We start from the raw sequence: 20,024 nt of genomic DNA, 5'->3' as shown, positions 1-20,024 counted from the left end.
CAAAGGGAAAATGTTCGTTTGTTCAAAATCGTGTATAACTCTGAGTCCAGTGCTCGTGGTCTAGTGGCTAGCGTTGCTGCCGCTGGATCACGGGATTCCGGCTTCGATTCCCTGTCGGATCGGGTATGTTCCTCTCCCGGGGACTGGGTGTTCGTGTTGTTCTCATCATTTCATCATCATTCGGAAAGATGGCGGGACTGGACAGTCAAAAGATTGGGAATTTGTATGGGGACTGATAACCATGCTGCTGAGCGCCCCATACTCCACATATAATCATCATCATCGTCATCATCTCCGAACGTTTTTGACCGATTGCTTTGAAATTTTGACAACGTTGAATTCTAATAAGGGCGTGTTTTTATGTAATGAAAAAGTTGATAGCAAACAGAAAAGTTGTCTTTATAGCTTATGGGCTTATCATTAGAATACGACTATGAATTTGAAATTTGAAGTAACAATACACAAAGCCCAAGATGAAGAGAGGTTGGGGGGGGGGGGGGGGGCGGGGATGAGGAGATGGGCAGAAGTGTAGGAGGAAATAGTCACTGAAAACGGGATACAGGAAATGGACAGAGAGAAGACAAGAGGAGATGGACAGAGGGAGAAAGGGAGAAGAAGATAGACAAAGAAAGAGGGGAGGAGGGGATGGACTGAGGAGAGATTGGGTACGAGGAGTTGGGGAGAGAGAGAGAGAGAGAGAGAGAGAGAGAGAAAGAGCGAGAGAGAGAGAGAGAGAGAGAGAGAGAGAGAGCGAGAGAGAGAGACTGGGAAGAGGAGGAGATTAGGACGTACACTACTGGCCATTAAAATTGCTACACCATGAAGATGACGTGCTACAGACGCGAAATTTAACTGTCAGGAAGAAGATGCTGTGATATGCAAATGATTAGCTTTTCAGAGCATTCACACAAGGTTGGCGCCGGTGGCAACACCTACAACGTGCTGTCGTGAGAAAAGTTCCCAACCGATTTCTCATACACAAACAGCAGTTAACCGGCGTTGCCTGGTAAAACGTTGGTTCAAATGGCTCTGAGCACTATGGGACTCAACATCTTAGGTCATAAGTCCCCTAGAACTTAGAACTACTTAAACCTAACTAACCTAAGGACATCACACACACCCATGCCCGAGGCAGGATTCGAACCTGCGACCGTAGCAGCCCCGCGGTTCCGGACTGCAGCGCCAGAACCGCACGGCCACCGCGGCCGGCGGTAAAACGTTGTTGTGATGCCTCGTGTAAGGACGAGAAATGCGTACCATCACGTTTCAGACTTTGCTAAAGGTCGGATTGTAGTCTATGGCGATTGCGGTTTCTCGTATCGCGACATTGCTGCTCGCGTTGGTCGAGATCCAATGACTGTTAGCAGAATATGGAATCGGTGGGTTCAGGAGGGTAATACAGAAAGCTTTGCTGGATCCCAACGGCCTCGTATCACTAGCAGTCGAGATGACAGGCATCTTATCCGCATGTAACGGATCGTGCAGCCACGTCTCAATCCCTGACTCAACAGATGGGGACGTTCGCAAGACGACAACCATCTGCACGAACAGTTCGACGAGGTTTGCAGCAGCATGGACTATCAGCTCGGAGACCGTGGCTGCGGTTACCCTTGATGCTGCATCATAGACAGGAGCGCCTGCAATGGTGTACTCAACGACGAACCTGGGTGCACGAATGGGAAAACGTCATTTTTGGGATGAATCCAGGTTCTGTTTACAGCATCATGATGGTCGCATCCGTGTTTGGCGAAATCGCGGTGAACGCACATTGGAAGCGTGTATTCGTCATTCGTATCACCGGGCGTGATGGTATGGGGTGCCATTGGTTACACGTAGATGTTCGACTGCTGCACGGGCCAGCACATTCTCCAGATCTCTCGCCAATTGAAAACGTCTGGTCAATGGTGGCCGAGCAACTGGCTCGTCACAATACGCCAGTCACTACTCTTGATGAACTGTGGTATAGTGTTGAAGCTGCATGGGCAGCTGTAACTGTACACGCCATCCAAGCTCTGTTTGACTCAATGCCCAGGCGTATCAAGGCCGTTATTACGGCCAGAGGTGGTTGTTATGGGTACTGATTTCTCAGGATCTATGCACCCAAATTGCGTGAAAATGTAATCACATGTCAGTTCTAGTAAAATATATTTGTCCAATGAATACCCGTTTATCATCTGCATTTCTTCTTGCTGTAGCAATTTTAATGGCCAGTAGTGTATATCCAATTTCCATACATATTACGAACGTGTTCTTTCTTTCCTCTTTCTTTTCCGTTTTAGCAGACAGCGACAGGAAAGTGTGGCCGGGTACAGCTAGTTCCTAATGAATAACTTGTACACTAATAAATTTGTAGGGCGTAAACAAAATCTGTGCCTCATTATACTGAAATCAGTGTAGAGTATCTGCCATAAACATATAGTGTTTCGTTTTTATTTCATATTTTTTGAAAGTTTTCAACAATAATCCACAAGTATAGTTGATTTCAATAATACTTTCCAGTAATGCTTCACTTTTATCAAATCTACTTACAACATTATAATATTTTATTCATCTGTATAGAAAAACATTGCAGAAAGGTAATTTCGTGGCATGGTGCTGTGCGGTCATGGGTAGTTAGGCCAGGAATACAGGCTCATCTCGGTACGGCAATACCTATTAAATTGCTCTTTCGTGGTGTTCGTTCCCTTCTGTTCGCTCCGATGAAAATCAGGCTTAACATCACCATCTCTGCGTAATCCGGCTCCTGTCTGGGAGTGACCTGGGCGAGTAGAAGTGACAGAAGATGGAGGCCTAGCGGCAGCCGCGGTGCTGTGCTGCAGCCGGGTAGGCAATACGCCGAGCTGCGTTGCCGCCGTGGCGTTTTGCGTCAGGCGGCGCGATAGCACCAGCCGCTAGCTGCAGCTGACAGCGCCTCCTTTCAGCCGTAAGCCGTGACGGCCTTTGTAAGGCGGTCGCTAAAGAACAAAGTGCGTGCGCCGCGGTGCACGGCGGCCTGCCGAACAATAAAATGCGTACCGCACTGTGCGACGGGCTTTCGCACTTCTTGCAGCTCACCTGTCAACGTGCGGATCGAGACGCAGAGTCGACGAGGGCTTAAACATAATAACAAAAGGACTACTAAATATACTCTCTCAGTGCTATGTACAGAGCCTACAAAAAAGTGAAAGTACAGATGTAAACAGCTTGTTTCCAGAACTTGTTTGCTATCTCGGCCATTGTTTCTGTTATCCCCCGCGCTGTAACATCAGTGGAAGTGTTTCGCGCGAGGGCACGTTTCTGCTCGTCGCGTGTAGTTACCTATTCGGCGTTGCGATATGAGTTGACTCTTCGGAAGCTGTAAGAATCTTTTTGCTGCTGTCGATGGTCCTGTGTACTAAAGAAGCCGCTCCCACACTGAGAGGATTCCGCAAACAGAGATCAAGTGAAATTTAGCTCTCTCTGTCCTCCTATGAGATCCATAGCTCTGTAGACTACGGCGCTCAGGTTGACGTCCTGTTCCTTGAGTCAGAAAGGCATTTGACACCGTCCTGCACTGCCGGTTAGCGAAATAACACGAGCTTACTGAGTATCGGAGCAGATTTGCGACTGGATTAGAGACTTCCTTGCAGATAGAACTCAACACGTCGCATTTAACGGAACAAAATCGACAGTTATAAAGGTAATTTCCGAAATACCCCATGAAAGAGTACTGTTAATCTGTAAGGGATCCTTACCAGGTAGGACTGACAGAAGAGATAGAGAAGATCCAACGAAGAGCGGCGCGTTTCGTCACTGAATCGTTTAGTCGGCGCAAGAGTGCTACCGGGATGCTCAACAAACTCCGTTGGCAGACGTTACAGGAGACCCGTTGTGTATCACAGAGAGGTTCACTACTGAAATTTTGAGAGAGCACTTTCCGGGAGGAGTTGTACGAATAATACTTCCTCCCACACACATTTCGCGAATTGACCACGAGGAGAAAATTCTAGAAATTAGAGCCAATACAGAGGCTTACCGACAATCATTCTTCCCACACACTATTCGCGAGTGGAACAGCGATGGAGAGATCGAATAGTGGTACGGAAAGAACCATCCGCCACGCAACATTAGGTGGCTTGTGGAGTATGATGTAAATGTGCATGCAAATTGATCCCATCACGCGTTTGTACTCTTTGCACATCGCTAAAAATCACATACCAATCGCCATGAAATTTCTTGTAACTTTTCTGAATAATAAAAGCTAACTGCTGCATTATCGCTAAAGTAATTTCTCAGATATTCAAAGTGCCCTAAAACGTTATTTCTATAACTTTCGACTGTAAGCAACCCCCTGTACGTTTTTGTGAATACGTAGTAAGTTTCAAATAGTAAACTAAAAGGTGCACTACTGGCCATTAAAATTGCTACAGCAAGAAGAAATGCAGATGATAAACGGGTATTCATTGGACAAATATATTATACTAGAACTGACATGTGATTACATTTTCACGCAATTTGGGTGCATAGTCCCTGAGAACTCAGTACCCAGAACAACCACCTCTGGTCGTAATAACGACCTTGATACGCCCTGGGCATTGAGTCAAACAGAGCTTGGATGGCGTGTACAGGTACAGCTGCCCATGCAGCTTCAACACGATACCACAGTTCATCAAGAGTAGTGACTGGCGTATTGTGACGAGCCAGTTGCTCGGCCACCATTGACCAGACGTTTTCAATTGGTGAGAGATCTGGAGAATGTGCTGGCCAGTGCAGCAGTCGAACATTTTATGTATACCGTACAGGACCTGCAACATGCAGTCGTGTATTATCCTGCTGAAATGCAGGGTTTCGCAGGGATCGAATGAAGGGTAGAGCCACGGGTCGTAACACATCTGGAATGTAACGTCCACTGTTCACAGTGCCGTCAATGCGAACGAGAGGTGACAGAGACGTGTAACCAATGGCACCCCATACCATCACGCCGGGTGATAACGCCAGTATGGCGATGAAGAATACACGCTTCCAGTGTGCGTTCACCGCGATGTCGCGCAGCGTGTATGTGACGTTGTGCAGTCATGCAGTGAATCACATACATGTAGTGAAATGCTTGTCGCAAAGCAGACAGTTTAGGTATTCTTATTTCAAGATCTTTACATATGTTCTTCAGCTACATGAAGATCGGCTTCTTTTGAGTTGAATTGCGTTTCGGAAAGTAGAAATTTAGGTATCTGATGGAAATTAAATTCGGAAATGAGGATTGATCAAGGAGGGGAATTACTGCGTTGTTTGAGAAGAGCTGTAAAGCTGCCCGGATACAGTATGTTTCAGTCAGTGAGAGAGGGAAACGATTACACGGTCTGGAAGCGGGACAGATTTGCGCGCTCTCGTCGTGAGGATTCCGGATTCAGCCGTAGTAACGTGCTCTAGGGTTTTGTGGAAATGTTCTAATTTGCTTTTTGCGCAGAAGTTGATTTCTTATGAAACTGATGACAGTTTAAATGAGATTGTTTCTGGAAGATTTCGAAATTATAGTTGAAACTGCGACTTTATCCGGTGGACTAAAATTCGGCGTGGCATACTATGCAGTCGTATTTCGGAGACTTGAGGTTACTGAATAGTGGTGTGAAATGTATAGTACTGAGCGTGGTACTAAACTGAAGAAAATGTCACATTTCAATGTGTTTATTGACTCGTTAAAGTCCCCGTTCTTAGGAGAGCAGGTCGCGAGTGTTATGCTTCGACTGGCTGCTAACGAGAGACTGTGCTGTTTGAATGAACGGAATAATAAAAACGTTGGTAAAGTATTTGCTTTTACGTCAGGAACTGTGTTTAAGGGCAGATCAAGTAGCATAATGTGTACTGCTGAAGTGATAATACAGCACATTTTATCCAAGAACATGTTTTATTTAGTAGCTACAGACAGAACTGATAAAATGAACGCTCTTTTCAGTTATGAGAAAGGCATTTTTATTCTTGCTGCTGATGCGTATAATGCAGCCTGCGTTTTAAATCAGCTTTCCCAGTTGTTGAACATTTTACGTCACTTATGGGCAGGCAGCGGCTCCGAGTGGCTTACTGAGGTAAGTGTTGGTGCCACAAGTCCGGAATCGCGCTGCTTTGTTTTGAGGAGCATGTTAGTGAAATCACGGTGATGTCTTGGACACTAAATTCGCTTGATATGAACCTTAACAGAAGACAGGTGGGACGCCATCGGACACCAGCCACTCACCCGCAAATACAGACCCGTAATTAACGGAAATTGTGTGACTTCTGCGTGAACATATGATGCCGCATAACTGCCAACTATTACGGATTGTCTGTAATTTTTTTTAATCGCCATAATTACGGAGTTATGGAAAGTTACTAAAAATTACGGAAATAGTCATTCTAAAATTTGATGGTCTTAAAAAATCGAAAAAGTACTGTTTCTTCGCTAATGACGTGCTACTAAAAATGTTGTATAGATTGTAATGATTTCCTTTCTGAGTACTCAGTAAATCTGTCTGCGAATGAATTCGTCAACACGGCTTATCGAAAGGCCCGTTTACGCTGAGTTCGAAACGTGTTCTGCAACATTGACCGCAACGTTGTTCGCGGATAGTACTGGACCACCGATGTTCGCAATATGCTGTCAACATCTTTCAATACAACACCTGTGTTTCTCGGCTGTGTGGGTACAGAACCCGGCCTACTACCACTGAATCCCGCTACACAGCGCAAGGGTTTTGGTTCTGTCTGTAGTGTTGTGTGTTGTTACGTGGTTGCTTTAGGAAATGGAGAGGGCAAGAAGCAAATTTTACAATTTTTCACTCGCTGTGAGGCAGAGTAGTGCCTCTGGACTGTTCGGAGTCGTAGTTACCGAAATATTAAACAGGAGCATGACTTTCAACCAAATAAAAGGTGCGTAGCTTCGCACCAGTAACAGAGACGTAGGTAAAGATGATTAGTTTTCTCATTTCCCAATATCGCAGCAACAACAGAACAACAGGTTTCGTTATCTGACTTCGGATCAAATTGTCGTCAACAAGTTACGTGAGCTTCCGCCGTAGAGAAGGGCGGTGAAAACAAGAAATTACTTTTTGTTTAGGGTCAGAAAGTGTAATATAAGTGTACAAAATTTTCCGGCGGGGCGGGGATCGGACCTCTCCTCCCACATATTTGCAACTGTGATTACCAATAGCCTCTTCTCATGGTCGGAAGCTATGGTGCAGCTTACCTCCGGAAAACTACCAATTACCTGTCCAATCCATGCCGTATAGAATCTCTGCTCCATTGCGATCCAAAGGTGGACCAACGTACTGTTAAGTAGATAGATAGAATGTTTTGGCTCAACAGTGTAGGTAGTGAATGTACCAATTTAACAGCGACAGAGAGGGGGGAGTGCATCGAGCGAAGTCAACAGATTAGGGTCCGTTTGCATTTTCCCAGAGGCACACAGTTTGAGACCAAGAGTCGGAGCCCAGTGCTGTGTCGTGTCGTGTGCCTGGAGTGGGGAGCGCGCGGTCCCACGGCCCCTGGTCCTGCTGCAGGTCCAGGTACCGCTCCGGCACGTTCCGCCCACGAGCGCCGCTGGAGCCCAGCTGGAGTCTGGAGTCAACAACCTCGGACTGGCTCGGCTCGGCGCGGCTCAGCTCCTCCACGCCGTGCCGTGCCTGCGCTCTGCCCGCGGGCCTGCCAGGGCCTTGGCGGGCAAACTGCTCGCCCGGAGGTTCCCGCTGCCAGCGCCGGCGGCGCGCTGCCACCGGGCCGCTCCGTTCCACGTGTACAAAGCTCTGACTGTTGGCAAACGGAAAACGTTGTTAGTGTGGCAGTCAGTTCGGAGACTGGGCTCGTGCAGCTCTCTCTCGCTCTCTCTCTCTCTCTCTCTCTCTCTCTCTCTCTCTCTCTCTCTCTCTCTCTCGTGTGTGTGTGTGTGTGTGTGTGTGTGTGTGTGTCGTGCCCTATCAACCAATCCCTTCTTTTCGTCAAGTTGTTCAACAAATTCTGTTCAGTACCTCCTCATTAGTTACGTGATCTTACCCATCTAATCTTCAGCATTCATCTGCAGCACCACATTTCAAATCCTTCCATCCTCTTCTTGTCTGAACTGTTAATCGTCCACATTTCACTACCACACAAGGCAACACTCCAGACAAATACTGAGCCGTGTGTCGGCTCTCAACATATATCGCGCTGTTAAGATTGTTCTGAGTCCTTCCATTCCATCGTTTATTGATTCTTTCGTATTTATCGTTATGCTGCGTACGATTCTGTTGAGATTCCCCTCTGGCGGCGTGTCTGCTCTTATCGATCTTCGAGTCGTTGCTTCCTGTTAGCCTTGTGTAAGGGAATAAGATCTTTGGGGGGATGGCCCGTTGGTTGCTTAGCGGTGACGAGTCGGTCGGTCGGTTTTTAAAATCGGAAATTAGAGAATGTCGTACGATGAGAGCGTGGCGTGGCGGTGGAGAGTTGGCTGTTGTTCCGAGAAGCCGCGTGGTCTATCCTGACGGTGCGAGTCCTGTGGGGCGAGTTGACAGGACAAGGCTTTAACCTCTTGCTGTGAACACCCGGGGGCCACGGCTGTGGTTCCGAGTCACTACTTGGTGGGAGCGGCAACGGATGTCTTCAAATTGTCCGTCTGGAGGCGAGAATGATGGACTAGTAACTCGCCTAACCTGAGGAGAGGTATTTCGCCGCCGTGGGTGCAGAGAAGACGAGGGCTCCGGTGACAGAGCGCGTGGCTGCGTGACTGTGCCCAGTTGGGTACGCTGGCGACGTGGACACGGTCGGGTGTGAGGAACCTTTGCATCGGAGTTCACCTGCTGTTTCTCTGATAAACTGCAAGTTAAGTGGGTTAAAGGTTTAGATGTTAATTGAAGAATTTTGGTTTGTGCAACCAGCGTATTTTTGCGTTGTGGCCTCTTGCGTTAGGGTTTCCTGTCCCTGTCGCCGGTGTATTCATAGACAGTGATCTTTTCCGCTTCTTATTAATACTGCCTGGTAGGAAGTGTTTTTTGGGCAGGGATTATGGTTCCTGATTTGATTCCTCCTCCTCCCCTGGCTTCGCGTGAGGTCGATGTGATTGCTGAATGTGAGACGTTGTGGGTCTGTTAGTCCGCTTCTAGCCTGAGCATCCTTCGGGAGACAATTGTGGCCGCCCTTACACCCGGTCGGTTAATTATTTCTATCCCAGGACATTTTGGTGGCAGGACATGGTATTAAAGTTGTTAGTTATTGTAAAATGTTAAATGGTTGTATTTTACTCTGATTGTCTTTGGCCACTGTTTAAAAAGGTTAAGTTAGTCTTTCATTGGTGGGTTTTTAAAATTATGTGGCTTTAAAATTGTTAGTTATTGTGAAAGGTGAATGACTATATCTTTACTGTGATTGTTTTAATCTACTTGGCATACTTTGAAAATGCTAGTTTTGCCTCCCTGTTACCGAGCCCTCGTAATTTAATATCTTGTTGTGCCAAAATTTAAAAGAAGTGGCTCCCTACATGTTCGGTAGCGAAATTGTATGCAGATTGGTGTTTTTGTTTCATTACTTGGAAAGTTTTAATTTTGTTATCAAATGCTTTATCAAAGCCTCTTTTAAGTAAAATGGCTTGGCTATTAACGGTAAAGTAAAGTTTTTAATTTTATTACTTGGAAAATTTTGATTTGTTATCAAATGTTTTGTCAATACCGGTTTTAAGTAAAATGGCTTGGCCGTTAACTGTAAAGTAAGTTGTTTTGAAAAGGCACTCATGCCTGCCAGCTTTTTTGGGTCTGTTGCTGGTCACGTGGTAAAGAAATGACTTTTAATGGTTGAAGTAATCAATAAAGAAATTGTAAATTGCAACTCGACAGTAACCAACTAATTTTGGCCCCGTTTCCCAACTGGAGGTTTTCCTTGATTAATCGTAACACGCGTCTCAAATACCTTCAGAAAACACTTCCTGGCGCTCATATCCGCAAAATTCTCTTTTTCAGGAGCGCTTACCTTTCCATTTCCAATCAACCATTTGTCAACCCCCTCCGTTTCGACCAGCACCAGTTATTTTACTGCCCAGATAGCATCTGATGAGACTGACGGAGGACATCGAAAAAGTTCAGAGAAGGGCAGTTCGTTTTGTATTATCGCGAAACAGGGAAGAGAGTGCAATGGACGTGATGTAGAGATGGGCAAACTCGTTCATCCTTGGGAACCAGTTCACTGGTGATCGCTCTTTTTTGGAAACCGTTCATTTTTACTCGTTCACCGTTCATTTGTGCGTGGTGTACGGTTCTTATGAAAAATTGAAAATTAGTAGCATAGGTGACTGAAGATGGAAGGCGCCAACAGGGGGCACTTGCCTGCGCCATGGAGTACAGAGTTTTTATTCATAACAGAATTCTCTCACACTTGTAATTTTCGTGAGTCTGAAAACCTCTCGTTTAGCCAACTGTAGCGTTATGTGGCTGATTGCAGTGAAATAAGGTGGCGCACGAAAAACCGTCCCCGAGTACAGACTGATCGACAATTACGCAGGATTTGTTGACCGCTACGAGCAGAATAGATAAACATGTAATAATTAGGCAGTGAGGAACTAACAAATAAGCTAACGCAAACAACTACTTCCTAACAATAGATGACGATTGGTAGGTGACAATGAGCGGTCCAGTACTCGGGGCCGATTTTTTGTGCGCCACCCTGTACCACTGAAATAATCTTGTAGAAGTTATCACATTCTGTTTACAAAATGTGACGCCAGACACTCGATTATGGAACGGGGACTTCATTCGGTTGTAAGTCGGTCTGCCTTCAATGACAATGAACATGCTCTTTTACCTTGGATCAAAAAAATACTGAAAATGGCCACTCGTGTGTGCCGTGCCGACTTCCTTTGCATGTGTAATAAAAAAAATCTTGCCTTTTTATTGGTATTTCTTCTACTGTTTATCGAAATTGTGAAGTTAGCTGATACGCCGTTTTGTTATCTGAAAAGATGTATGTATTACATGCCAGGATGTATGTATTACATGCCACGTAATTTTATGTAATTTAGGTAATTATAAAATGCATTTTAATTACGGTCATGGTCGATCAATAGAATACGAAAAGAAGTTCAGAGTTCAAAAAAATCTATGAAACAGTCTAAAATGGGTGTGCACAGCGAACGAAACTGACAACTCGATACTGAACTATGAGCAGTCGGCAGTGGAATTGCGACGAGTGGCCACGCGAAGGAGGACGACTCCCGTCGAGCGAGACAGAGACAGATGGGATCGGGACCGAGGCTGGAACGAGACGGGCCGAAGTGCCGTTGCGGGAACGAGATCGACCGTTTCCCGTTCCCAGGAACTGTAAGTAGAAAGCCGCGACCGAAGTGAACTGTGAAAGACCGTTCCTTATAATTCGTTCATCGCTCGTTCCGTTCATCCTGATGAACCGTTCCTTTGGACCCGTTAGTTCGCGAACGACCCATCTCTAGCGTGATGCATTTATTAGGGTGGCACTCAATAAAACAAAGGCGTTTCTCGTTGCGGCATACTCCAACCGTGAAATTTCAGTCACCAACTTTCTACTCCGCATGCGAAAATATTCTGTTGGCTCCCACCTACATAGTGAGAAATGTGATCACAATTATAAAACAAGAGAAATCTGAGCTCTCACAGAAAGATTTGAGTGCTCTTTTTTTCCCGCGCGCTGTTGCATAGTGGAACCGTAGAGAAATAGCTTGAAGGTGGTTCGATGAACCCTCTGCCACGCATTTAATTATGAACTGCAGAGTAATCATTTAGATGTAGATTTGTCGACTCCTTTTAGTGTGTCATTTTGTAATCTAATTCCCTCAGCATCGCCTATTAATTCGACTACTTTCCATTCCATTGTCTTGCTTTTGTTGATGTTTAATTTATATCATCCTTTCGAGACATTGTTCATTCGACTGAGCTGCTATTCCAAGTCCTTTGCCGTATCTGACAGAATTACAGTGTCGTCAGTAAACCTCAAAGGCCTTTATTTCTTCTTCATGAACTTTAATTCCTTTTCCAAATTACTCCTTCGTTTCTTTAACTGCTTGCTCAGTGTACAGGTTGAATAACATGAGTGGGGGGGGGGGGGGGGAGATACTATACAACCCTGTGTCACTTCGTCCTAGTGTCCCTTGACTCTTGTAACTCCCTTATGGTTTCCGTGCAGCTGTATTCGAGCCCCTAGAATTCACTTCCACTTCCCCTTTTCTCTCCCTTCTCCTACTTGCTTCCATTACCAAATTGACGATTTTTTTTATGCCTAAAGATACGTCCTGTTAACTGATGCCTTCGTTTAGTGTGGTTGTGCCACACAGCTTCCCCCCCCCCCCCCCCCTCAATTCGTTTTAGTACTTCCTCATTAGTTAGTCCTGATCAACATTCTTCTGGGGCACCAGAATGCATATGCTTCTATTATCTTCTTTCATGGAGTACTTATCGTCTGTGTTTCACGTCCGTAGAAGGCTATGCTTCATACATATACTTTCAGAAAAGGGTTACTGCCACTACTATATTAGTGTTAACAAATTTTTATCTTTCAGAAATTTTCCTGTTACTGCCAGTCTGTATTTTATATCCCTTCTACTTCGCCCTCAGCCTTTACTTTATCGGCTAAAAAGAAAAACTTTGCTACTTTTAGTGTCTTATTTCCTAATCTGCTTACCGAAACATCTCTTCTAGTTCGACTACATTCCACTACCCTTGTTTTACTTCTGTTGACGTTCATGTTGTAATCTGTTTGTGGTGTCGTCCAAAGAACGAGGTCCCAAGGTAAGGCTGGTACCTCGCGACGAAACCATCAGTTAGCGTAGTCGCTGCCAAGCGCAGCGACGAATCAGAGACGTTGGCGTACACACCCCCTCTAGAGTTCCACACAACCGCTGCAGACTGCTTACTTCCGTCAGAGAGGAGAGCCGCTCAGCCGAGTTGGCAATAATCGCCGAAGACGACAGCACCATCTCTCTTCAGTCGGCAGTGCGAGAGTTGTAATAAACCGACTACGCAGTAATGATTAATGACAGATGTACTTTGACAGAAGTAGTCTATTATCTTGTACCGTATCAAATGATATGCTGGTGCTCAGTGACAGTGGCAGTGGATTGTTTCAGTGTTCGATTTACAATGAAAGTGTTTTACAGTATCAACTCTACGTCCTCCGTAGTAATCTGAGAACCTGTCAGTGTGCCGACGAGCGTTATTTCGTCCGGCAGAAGACTCTTTTCAACACACTATGCAATGATGACTATCGTGAAACGCTCTGTGTAACGCGAAATTGACCACTAGAAGCCACTACGTGCAGATCTAACAGTATAAAAGAAGTGGAGAAGCAGTAACAAGAGAATGAGTGGTCACGAGTGCTCAACGACTTAAAACTTGAATGTTACCCGAATAATAAATTCGTCAGGGATATTTCAACCATTCTAAAGCTACCCAAGTCGATTGTTGCTGATGTGGTTGTCAAGTGGAAACACGAAGGAACACCAGAGCTAAACCAAGCCCAGGCAGACTTAAAGTTCTGACGGATGGGGACCGCTGAGTATTTCGGAGGTGAACGTAAAAAACCGCATGACATCAGCGGAAGGAATCACTCGTGAGGTAAAAACTGCTACCAACAGTCCAGCTACCACAATGACTGTGTATAGGAAGTTAAAAAAAAAGCGGGGGGGGAGGGGCGGGGGGGGGGGGGGGCGTTACAACGGTCTATCAGCTCCTCATTTCTGTATACAATGCTAAGCGACGCTTGAGATGGTGTAAAGAGCGACGCCACCGGACTGTGGATGACTGGAAACCAGTAATTTGGAGCCATGAAATACTCTATATCCTCTGGCAGTCTGATGGAAGGGTTTGGGTTTGGCGAATACTTGGAGAACGTTACCTGCCAAAATGTGTGGTGCCAACAGTGAAGTAAGCACGAGTTAGTGTTACAGTGAAGATGTGCTGTCGTCACTGGGGTATGGTCCCCGTAACGTGCTTAATAAAATGCTGCGTACGTGGTGGTGGTGGTGGTGGTGGTATCAGCATGACAATATACCGTGTCACGAAGCAGCATACATGAACCAATGGTTCGTGGGTAATAACACTACCGAAATGGGCTGGCCTGGACAGATTCCCGACTTCAACCCAATGGAACAGCTTTAAGATGAGTCACAACGTCGACTTCGCTCAATATCCCAGCGTTCAACATCACTACCCTCTCTAGCTTATCCTATGCTCTTGAGGGAGAATGGGCTGCCATTCCTCCACAGGCATTCGGAATTCTCATTGAAAGTTTCCCCAGCGGAATTTCATCCGTCATAAAGATTAAGGGTAGACACGGGCTATATTGATGTACACCAACAGGTGTCCGAACACTTCTGATCAAACAGTGAACATTCCATTAAACTTCTGTTCCAAGTAATAACGTAGTCACCACGCCGCAATGTTTTTCTTTTTTTTTTCCTTGCATTTTAATTCCCTTCCCAAATTTCTGCTTAGTGTTCTTCAAAGGTTGCTCAGTGCACAAACTGAATAACATCGGGGATTGACTACAACCCTGGCTCAGACATTTCTCTACCACTGCTTCGCTTTCATGTCCTTAGATTCTAGTTAGTCTAGTTTCTGCGCAAGGTATTTTTTATCCCTGGTATCTTCAGAATTTCAAAGAGTATACTGTCAAAAGCTTTCTGCAAGTTTGCAAATACTATAAATGTACGTTTGCCTTTCTTTAGCCTATCTTCTAAGATAAATCGTTGAGTCAGTACTTTTTTTTTTTTTTTTTTTTTTTTTTGTTACATTTCTCGGCAAGCCAGAACCATATTCCCCGGAGTACGCGTACGCTTTACCAGATTTTCCATTCTTCTGTAATCGACTGGCTTGACTATTTTGCAACCATAACTTTTCTGATATTTCGGTAATATTCACACCAACCAGCACCCACCTCTTCTTGAACTAGCAATTGTTACATTATTGAAGTCTGAGTATATCTCGTCCGCCTGATATATATTGCGCAGCAGACACAATACTTTGTCAGGGTTGGCCCTCCCTAGCGTTTCATTAACTCTGAGGGCTTCTTCAGGGGCGTTGTTTCGACTTATGAAATGTGATACATTGCGAGGAATTGGACACAGCACTAAAATACCTACCTCATCTTCATCTGCTTTGTACATATCTTCCACTTCATTTCCCTTGTATAGTCTTTGTTACATAACTGTAAGTAAAAAAAAAGAGGGAGAGAGACCACGAAGGAAATATCCGAATGGTTCGGCAATCGGCAAGTGTGATGTGTATGTACAGACAAACAAATAATTGTTTTCAGAAAAACTGCATGATTTATTCAAGAGAGAGAGTTTTTCGAATTGAACAACTTAATGACGCGTTGAACCACCTCTAGTCGTTATGCAAGCAGTTATTCGTTTTGGCATTGATGGATTTGTTGGATGTCCTCCTGAGGAACATCGTGTCATATTCTGTCCAACTAACGCGTTAGATCGTCAAAATCCCGAAGAGATTGGAGGATCCTGCCTATAAAGCTCCAAACGTTCTCAGTTGGGGAGAGACCGAGCGACTTTGCTGGCCAAGGTAGGTTTCGGCAAGCTCTAACACAAGCAATGAACACTATCGCCTTATGGGTTGTGTTGGGGGGTTGGGTTATTTTGGAGGAGGAAACCAGACAGCGAGGTCATCGGTCTCATCAGATTAGGAAAGGACGGGGAAGGAAGTTGGCCGTGCCCTGTCGAAGGAATCATCCCGGCATTTGCCTGGAGCGATTGAGGGAAATCACGGAAAACCTAAATCAGGATGGCCGGACACGGGATTGAACCGTCGTCCTCCCGACTGCGAGTCCAGTGTGATAACCACTGGCGGGCATTATCTTGTTGAAATGTAAGCCCAGTGTGGCTTGCCATGAAGCGCGACAAAGCAGGGTGCAAAATGTCGTCGCCGAACCTCTGTGCTGTAAAGGTGCCGCTGATAACGACCAAAGGGGTCGAGCTGTGAAAAGAAATCGCACCCTCAGATTGTTACTCCCGACTGCCGGGCCGTCTCCAGATACATCTTCGGCCTGGATTCACATTGACTGAAGTAGAATTGTCTTCGGCGAGGAGTCCCGTTTCGAATGGAGTCCCGACGATCAGCAAAGACTTTATTTTTCGTCTTAGAGTGCATATTCCTACCAGCCCTAGTTTTTCCTCTTTCACGTAGTCTTACCATAACATTGTTTTATTCATTCAATATTCACTGCTTTCACTACGTAGAGGATAGCGTCGGAAGCATCACGAGGCACTCCGCGGACGTGCGATTGCAGGAAGGTTGCTATCCGAATAGACGGAAGCAAAACGCAGGATGACCTTGCATGGACACTTCGCGACTGGGAACGGAAAATGAATGTAATTTTATGCTCGGTTGTTGTACGTACAAATGTTGTCCATCACATGATTGGGCAAATTCACCATCCTGCCTACTTCCGGAGCCAACATAATCAAAAAACAAGTCTGTATACTGGATACATCTTTCAACTGGCTGTACATTCAGTAAATTTGTTTATCGTATGATACTCTTTCTCCTTCCTTCCTTCCTTCTTCTTCCTTGCTTCTTCCCGTTTCTTTGCTGGATCGGCACTGTTACATGGCTTGTGCCAATGGTAGTGATAGCAGGTGACTGGTTGTCCTTCCCGACGCAATGTTGTATGATAACGATTAGTGAAGTTAATTTTAAGTTTAAAGATTCCACATTCTTGTAGCGTTCAGGTAGTAGTAGAACTGTACTGGTATTTACAACTGTGATGCCTCGTCCTGTGCCGCGCCACTCTCCAGTAAGAGTACTGCCTGCAAAAGGCAAAGGTTCTCGCGCTTGAAAACCGGCCTGTCACCTAGTTTCAATGTCAGGTACGGCAAACTCGCGCTTGTCCAGGTTAATGCAGGCTGTACAGATAACATAAAAACATGGTGTATTCGTTGACTGCAAAATTCGTCTGTTCTTTAATTTTTTTTCGTACCTCCACTATTTGTATACTTATCACATATTCCTGCGAAAGTTTTACTGCGCATTTGAGTTCTACTGATGTATAGCTTCTATTATTTTGTTTTGTCATCAGAATAACACTTCTGCATTTATCGTTTCGTAACTGCTGTAAACAGTCAGCAAGTTCAGTAACATTAAATACTATACAGGCTAACGCCCATAATCCGTTTCAGAAATCTGTAAGGGACTGCCAAAGTACGACCAGAAATCCATTCCTCCTGTCGGTGTTTAATAGTATGCTTTCATTTCGTATCAATAAAGAGCAAGAATTGTAAAGGGGACAGTCCAAAATGAAAACTGAAAAAAGTTCCCTTAACTATTGGCTTTGATCTAGAAATTATCGACTTTCAGCTGCTAGGGACAAGGAAAGATAGGAAACCACCTGCGGACATGGTGCAAGGGTCGTGTTCCCCGGTTTATCTGAAGATCGAATGAGAAACAACGGAAAAAAATTCAGATGTGTTCGACGGAGAGACGGAGGCTGACATTGTCGCCCGGCAGTAAGATATGAGTGTATTATGAACGAAAATATTAGTTCTAATTTCACCTGCATACTTCAGCATTCGCTTCTGATTTTTCAACAAATCAGCACAAACCAGATAGTCCGTACCATGATAAACTGGAGCTTGCTTTTGTTTTCACAGATAACCAGAGAGTGCAAAATTCTTCCCAGAATCATTCCTGATCCTTCTTCAATTTCGTCGTATGGCTGAATAATTTGTTTCTCGAAAGTGGAAATTTAATGTTTTTTTTTTTTCCTTTCTATTTTCATTCACATCCATTTTTTCATTGTTTAATATTAACTGCTGTGTGTCCACTGATTTGACTAAGGTGGCCTTTCACGTTGTGTACTGATGATGAATTAAAATAATTTTCGTAAGTTTAAACGACCGTGCACCCAGTCCTCTTCAGCGGTATGAGCCACAGGTAAGGAAAACAGCGTGAAATTATACGTCTCTGAAATAAATAATCTGCTGTACATTGTTGATTATCGTGCTTTTAGCAAATAATAGTAATTTAATTTCGTTCTTGTAATATGATACACAAGAAAGACGTCCCACGGAGACCATATTTCTTGCGGTCGAAAGCAATATGTGGTAACTACTTACAAGGTGACGGGCCTGTTCGTCATCGCCGATTTCGTCGAAATTTATGTTATATGCAAGGCTTGGCCACAAATGAAAGTGACAGAATTGGGTGGGAGCAGCAAGTGGCTAAGCGTTAAAAAGTGACATTTTTTCGAGCGTTTCGGGCGACGCATGAGACACTTCGGACAGCGTAGTTTCCCCCGGCAGCGGTTGGCGCTACGGAAAGAGTACAGAATGATAATGCAAGAGTCGAGGGATCCGGTCCCTTTCCAGAAACCTTATTTTTAATTTTTCCGTTACTTACAGTAGAAAGAAATCGATATAATGCTCATCAATATTTTTCGTTAATATTTCCATAAAAGGTATGAAAAGCAAAGACAAAGGAAAGTATGGTGGATGAGTACGTGGCAAAGTACAGGAATGTCGTCGTCATTTCATCAAAATCTTTCTTACAACCATCTTGCACAAAAAATATTTAGTTTGATGTGGTGAAGCCTTATATGCAGAACAAAACGTTTCTTACGTTGACTCGTGGGAAGGACGGACTGATTCATAATTACACGACGAGATTTTTCAAGGTGCAGAAACATTGCCGTCAGGTACTATTAAAGTAATTCCCATCCCAAAAGCAATTTCTAGTGCAACCCTACGCTGTCTACTATAAAAATAGACGTCGGGTAAAGAATTGATCAAAAAATTTCAAAATTGCTCTTTTCACACCGAAAGAGAAAAATAAATCACATCCCGAAAATACATTCCATTGGCAATATTTGGCGAAATTGTGCTTTACGCATGGTCTGCGTCCACAGTGTGTGATAAGAGAGAACCTTTTATTAATGTAACCAATTTTTTTTCTACAGAAAGTTTAAAACCGTCATGTAATTTTAAAAATGCGGTGTTTGTAGCGTGTGCAGGCTGCCAAGAAAATGACTGATTCCCCTGTTTTTGCAATAAATAACACCCAGCATATCACGAACTGTAAAATAATAAAAGTAATTTTTAAACGCAGTTCTCTTGTGCGGCTTACAATCCCTTCTGGGTAATTTATTTGCAATCCAAAATTTTTGTTGACTTTTTCTATCGATGCCGTGTATGAAAATATTGATCAATACAATACACAAGGTGAAAAAAGTCATGAAACACCTCTTAATATCAAGTCGTAGCTCCTTTTACCCTGCATAGTGCAGCAACTCGACGTAGCGTGGTCTCCACAAGTCGGATGACGTCCCCTGCAGAAATATTGATCCATGCTGCCCCTTTTTTGTGCATGAACTGACCTCTTCATTACGTCCCGGTAAATGTTCGATGGGCTTCATGTCTGGCGATCTGGGTGGCCAATTTATTCGCTGGAATTGTCCAGAATGTTCTCGAAACTAACCGCGAACAGTTGTGCCCTGGTAAGATGGCGCATTATCATCTTTAAAAATTAAATCACTGTTTGGCAACATGAAGTCGATAAATAGCTGCAAATGCCCGATTGTAAGTATTTCAGATTAATGATCGGTTCGGTTGGACCACAGAACCCAGTCCATTCCATGTAAACACAGCTCACAGCATCATGGAGGCACCACCAGCTTGCACAGTGCCTTGTTGACAACTTGCGTCCATGGCTTCGTGGGTCTGCACCACAGTCGAATCCTATCATTAGCTCTTACAAACTGACGTCGAGGCTCATCTGACCAGCCCGTGGCTTTCCAGTCGTCTAGGGTCCAACCGATGTGGGCACGAGCCCAGGAGAGGCGCTGCAGGCGATATCGTGCTGTAAACAAAGGCACTCGCGTCGGTCGTCCGCTGCCGTAGCCCATTAAAGCTACATTTCACCTCACTGTGCAAGACGGATACGTTCGTCGCACATCCCACATTCATTTCTGCGGGTATTTCACGCGGTGTTGCTTGTCTGTCGGCACCGACAACTCTACGCGAACGCCACTGCTGTCGGTCGTTAAGTGAAGGCCGTCGGCCACTGCGTTCTCCGTAGTGAGAGGTAATGCCTGAAATTTGGTAT

The 20,024-nt window shown here is 44.8% G+C and overlaps 2 protein-coding genes across 7 annotated transcripts in view; one reads left to right on the top strand and one right to left on the bottom strand.

Moving 5' to 3' along the window:
* The window catches only part of LOC126195378 (dystrobrevin beta), a 620,666-nt gene that overhangs the window by 222,411 nt on the left and 378,231 nt on the right, over positions 1–20,024 (top strand). The gene's annotated exons all lie outside the window — the stretch shown is intronic.
* LOC126195520 (filaggrin-2-like) overlaps positions 7,362–20,024 on the bottom strand; it is a 133,157-nt gene continuing 120,494 nt past the window's right edge. The window contains exon 5 of the mRNA XM_049934146.1: positions 7,362–7,734. Within this exon, the coding sequence (XP_049790103.1) occupies positions 7,362–7,734 (373 nt within the window). The remainder of the gene's footprint in view (positions 7,735–20,024) is intronic.

Source organism: Schistocerca nitens, chromosome 7, assembly GCF_023898315.1.
Source record: "Schistocerca nitens isolate TAMUIC-IGC-003100 chromosome 7, iqSchNite1.1, whole genome shotgun sequence".
Lineage (NCBI taxonomy): Eukaryota > Metazoa > Arthropoda > Insecta > Orthoptera > Acrididae > Schistocerca > Schistocerca nitens.
Note: the sequence above shows the minus strand (reverse complement) of the source record. Positions and strands in the feature narration are given on the sequence as shown.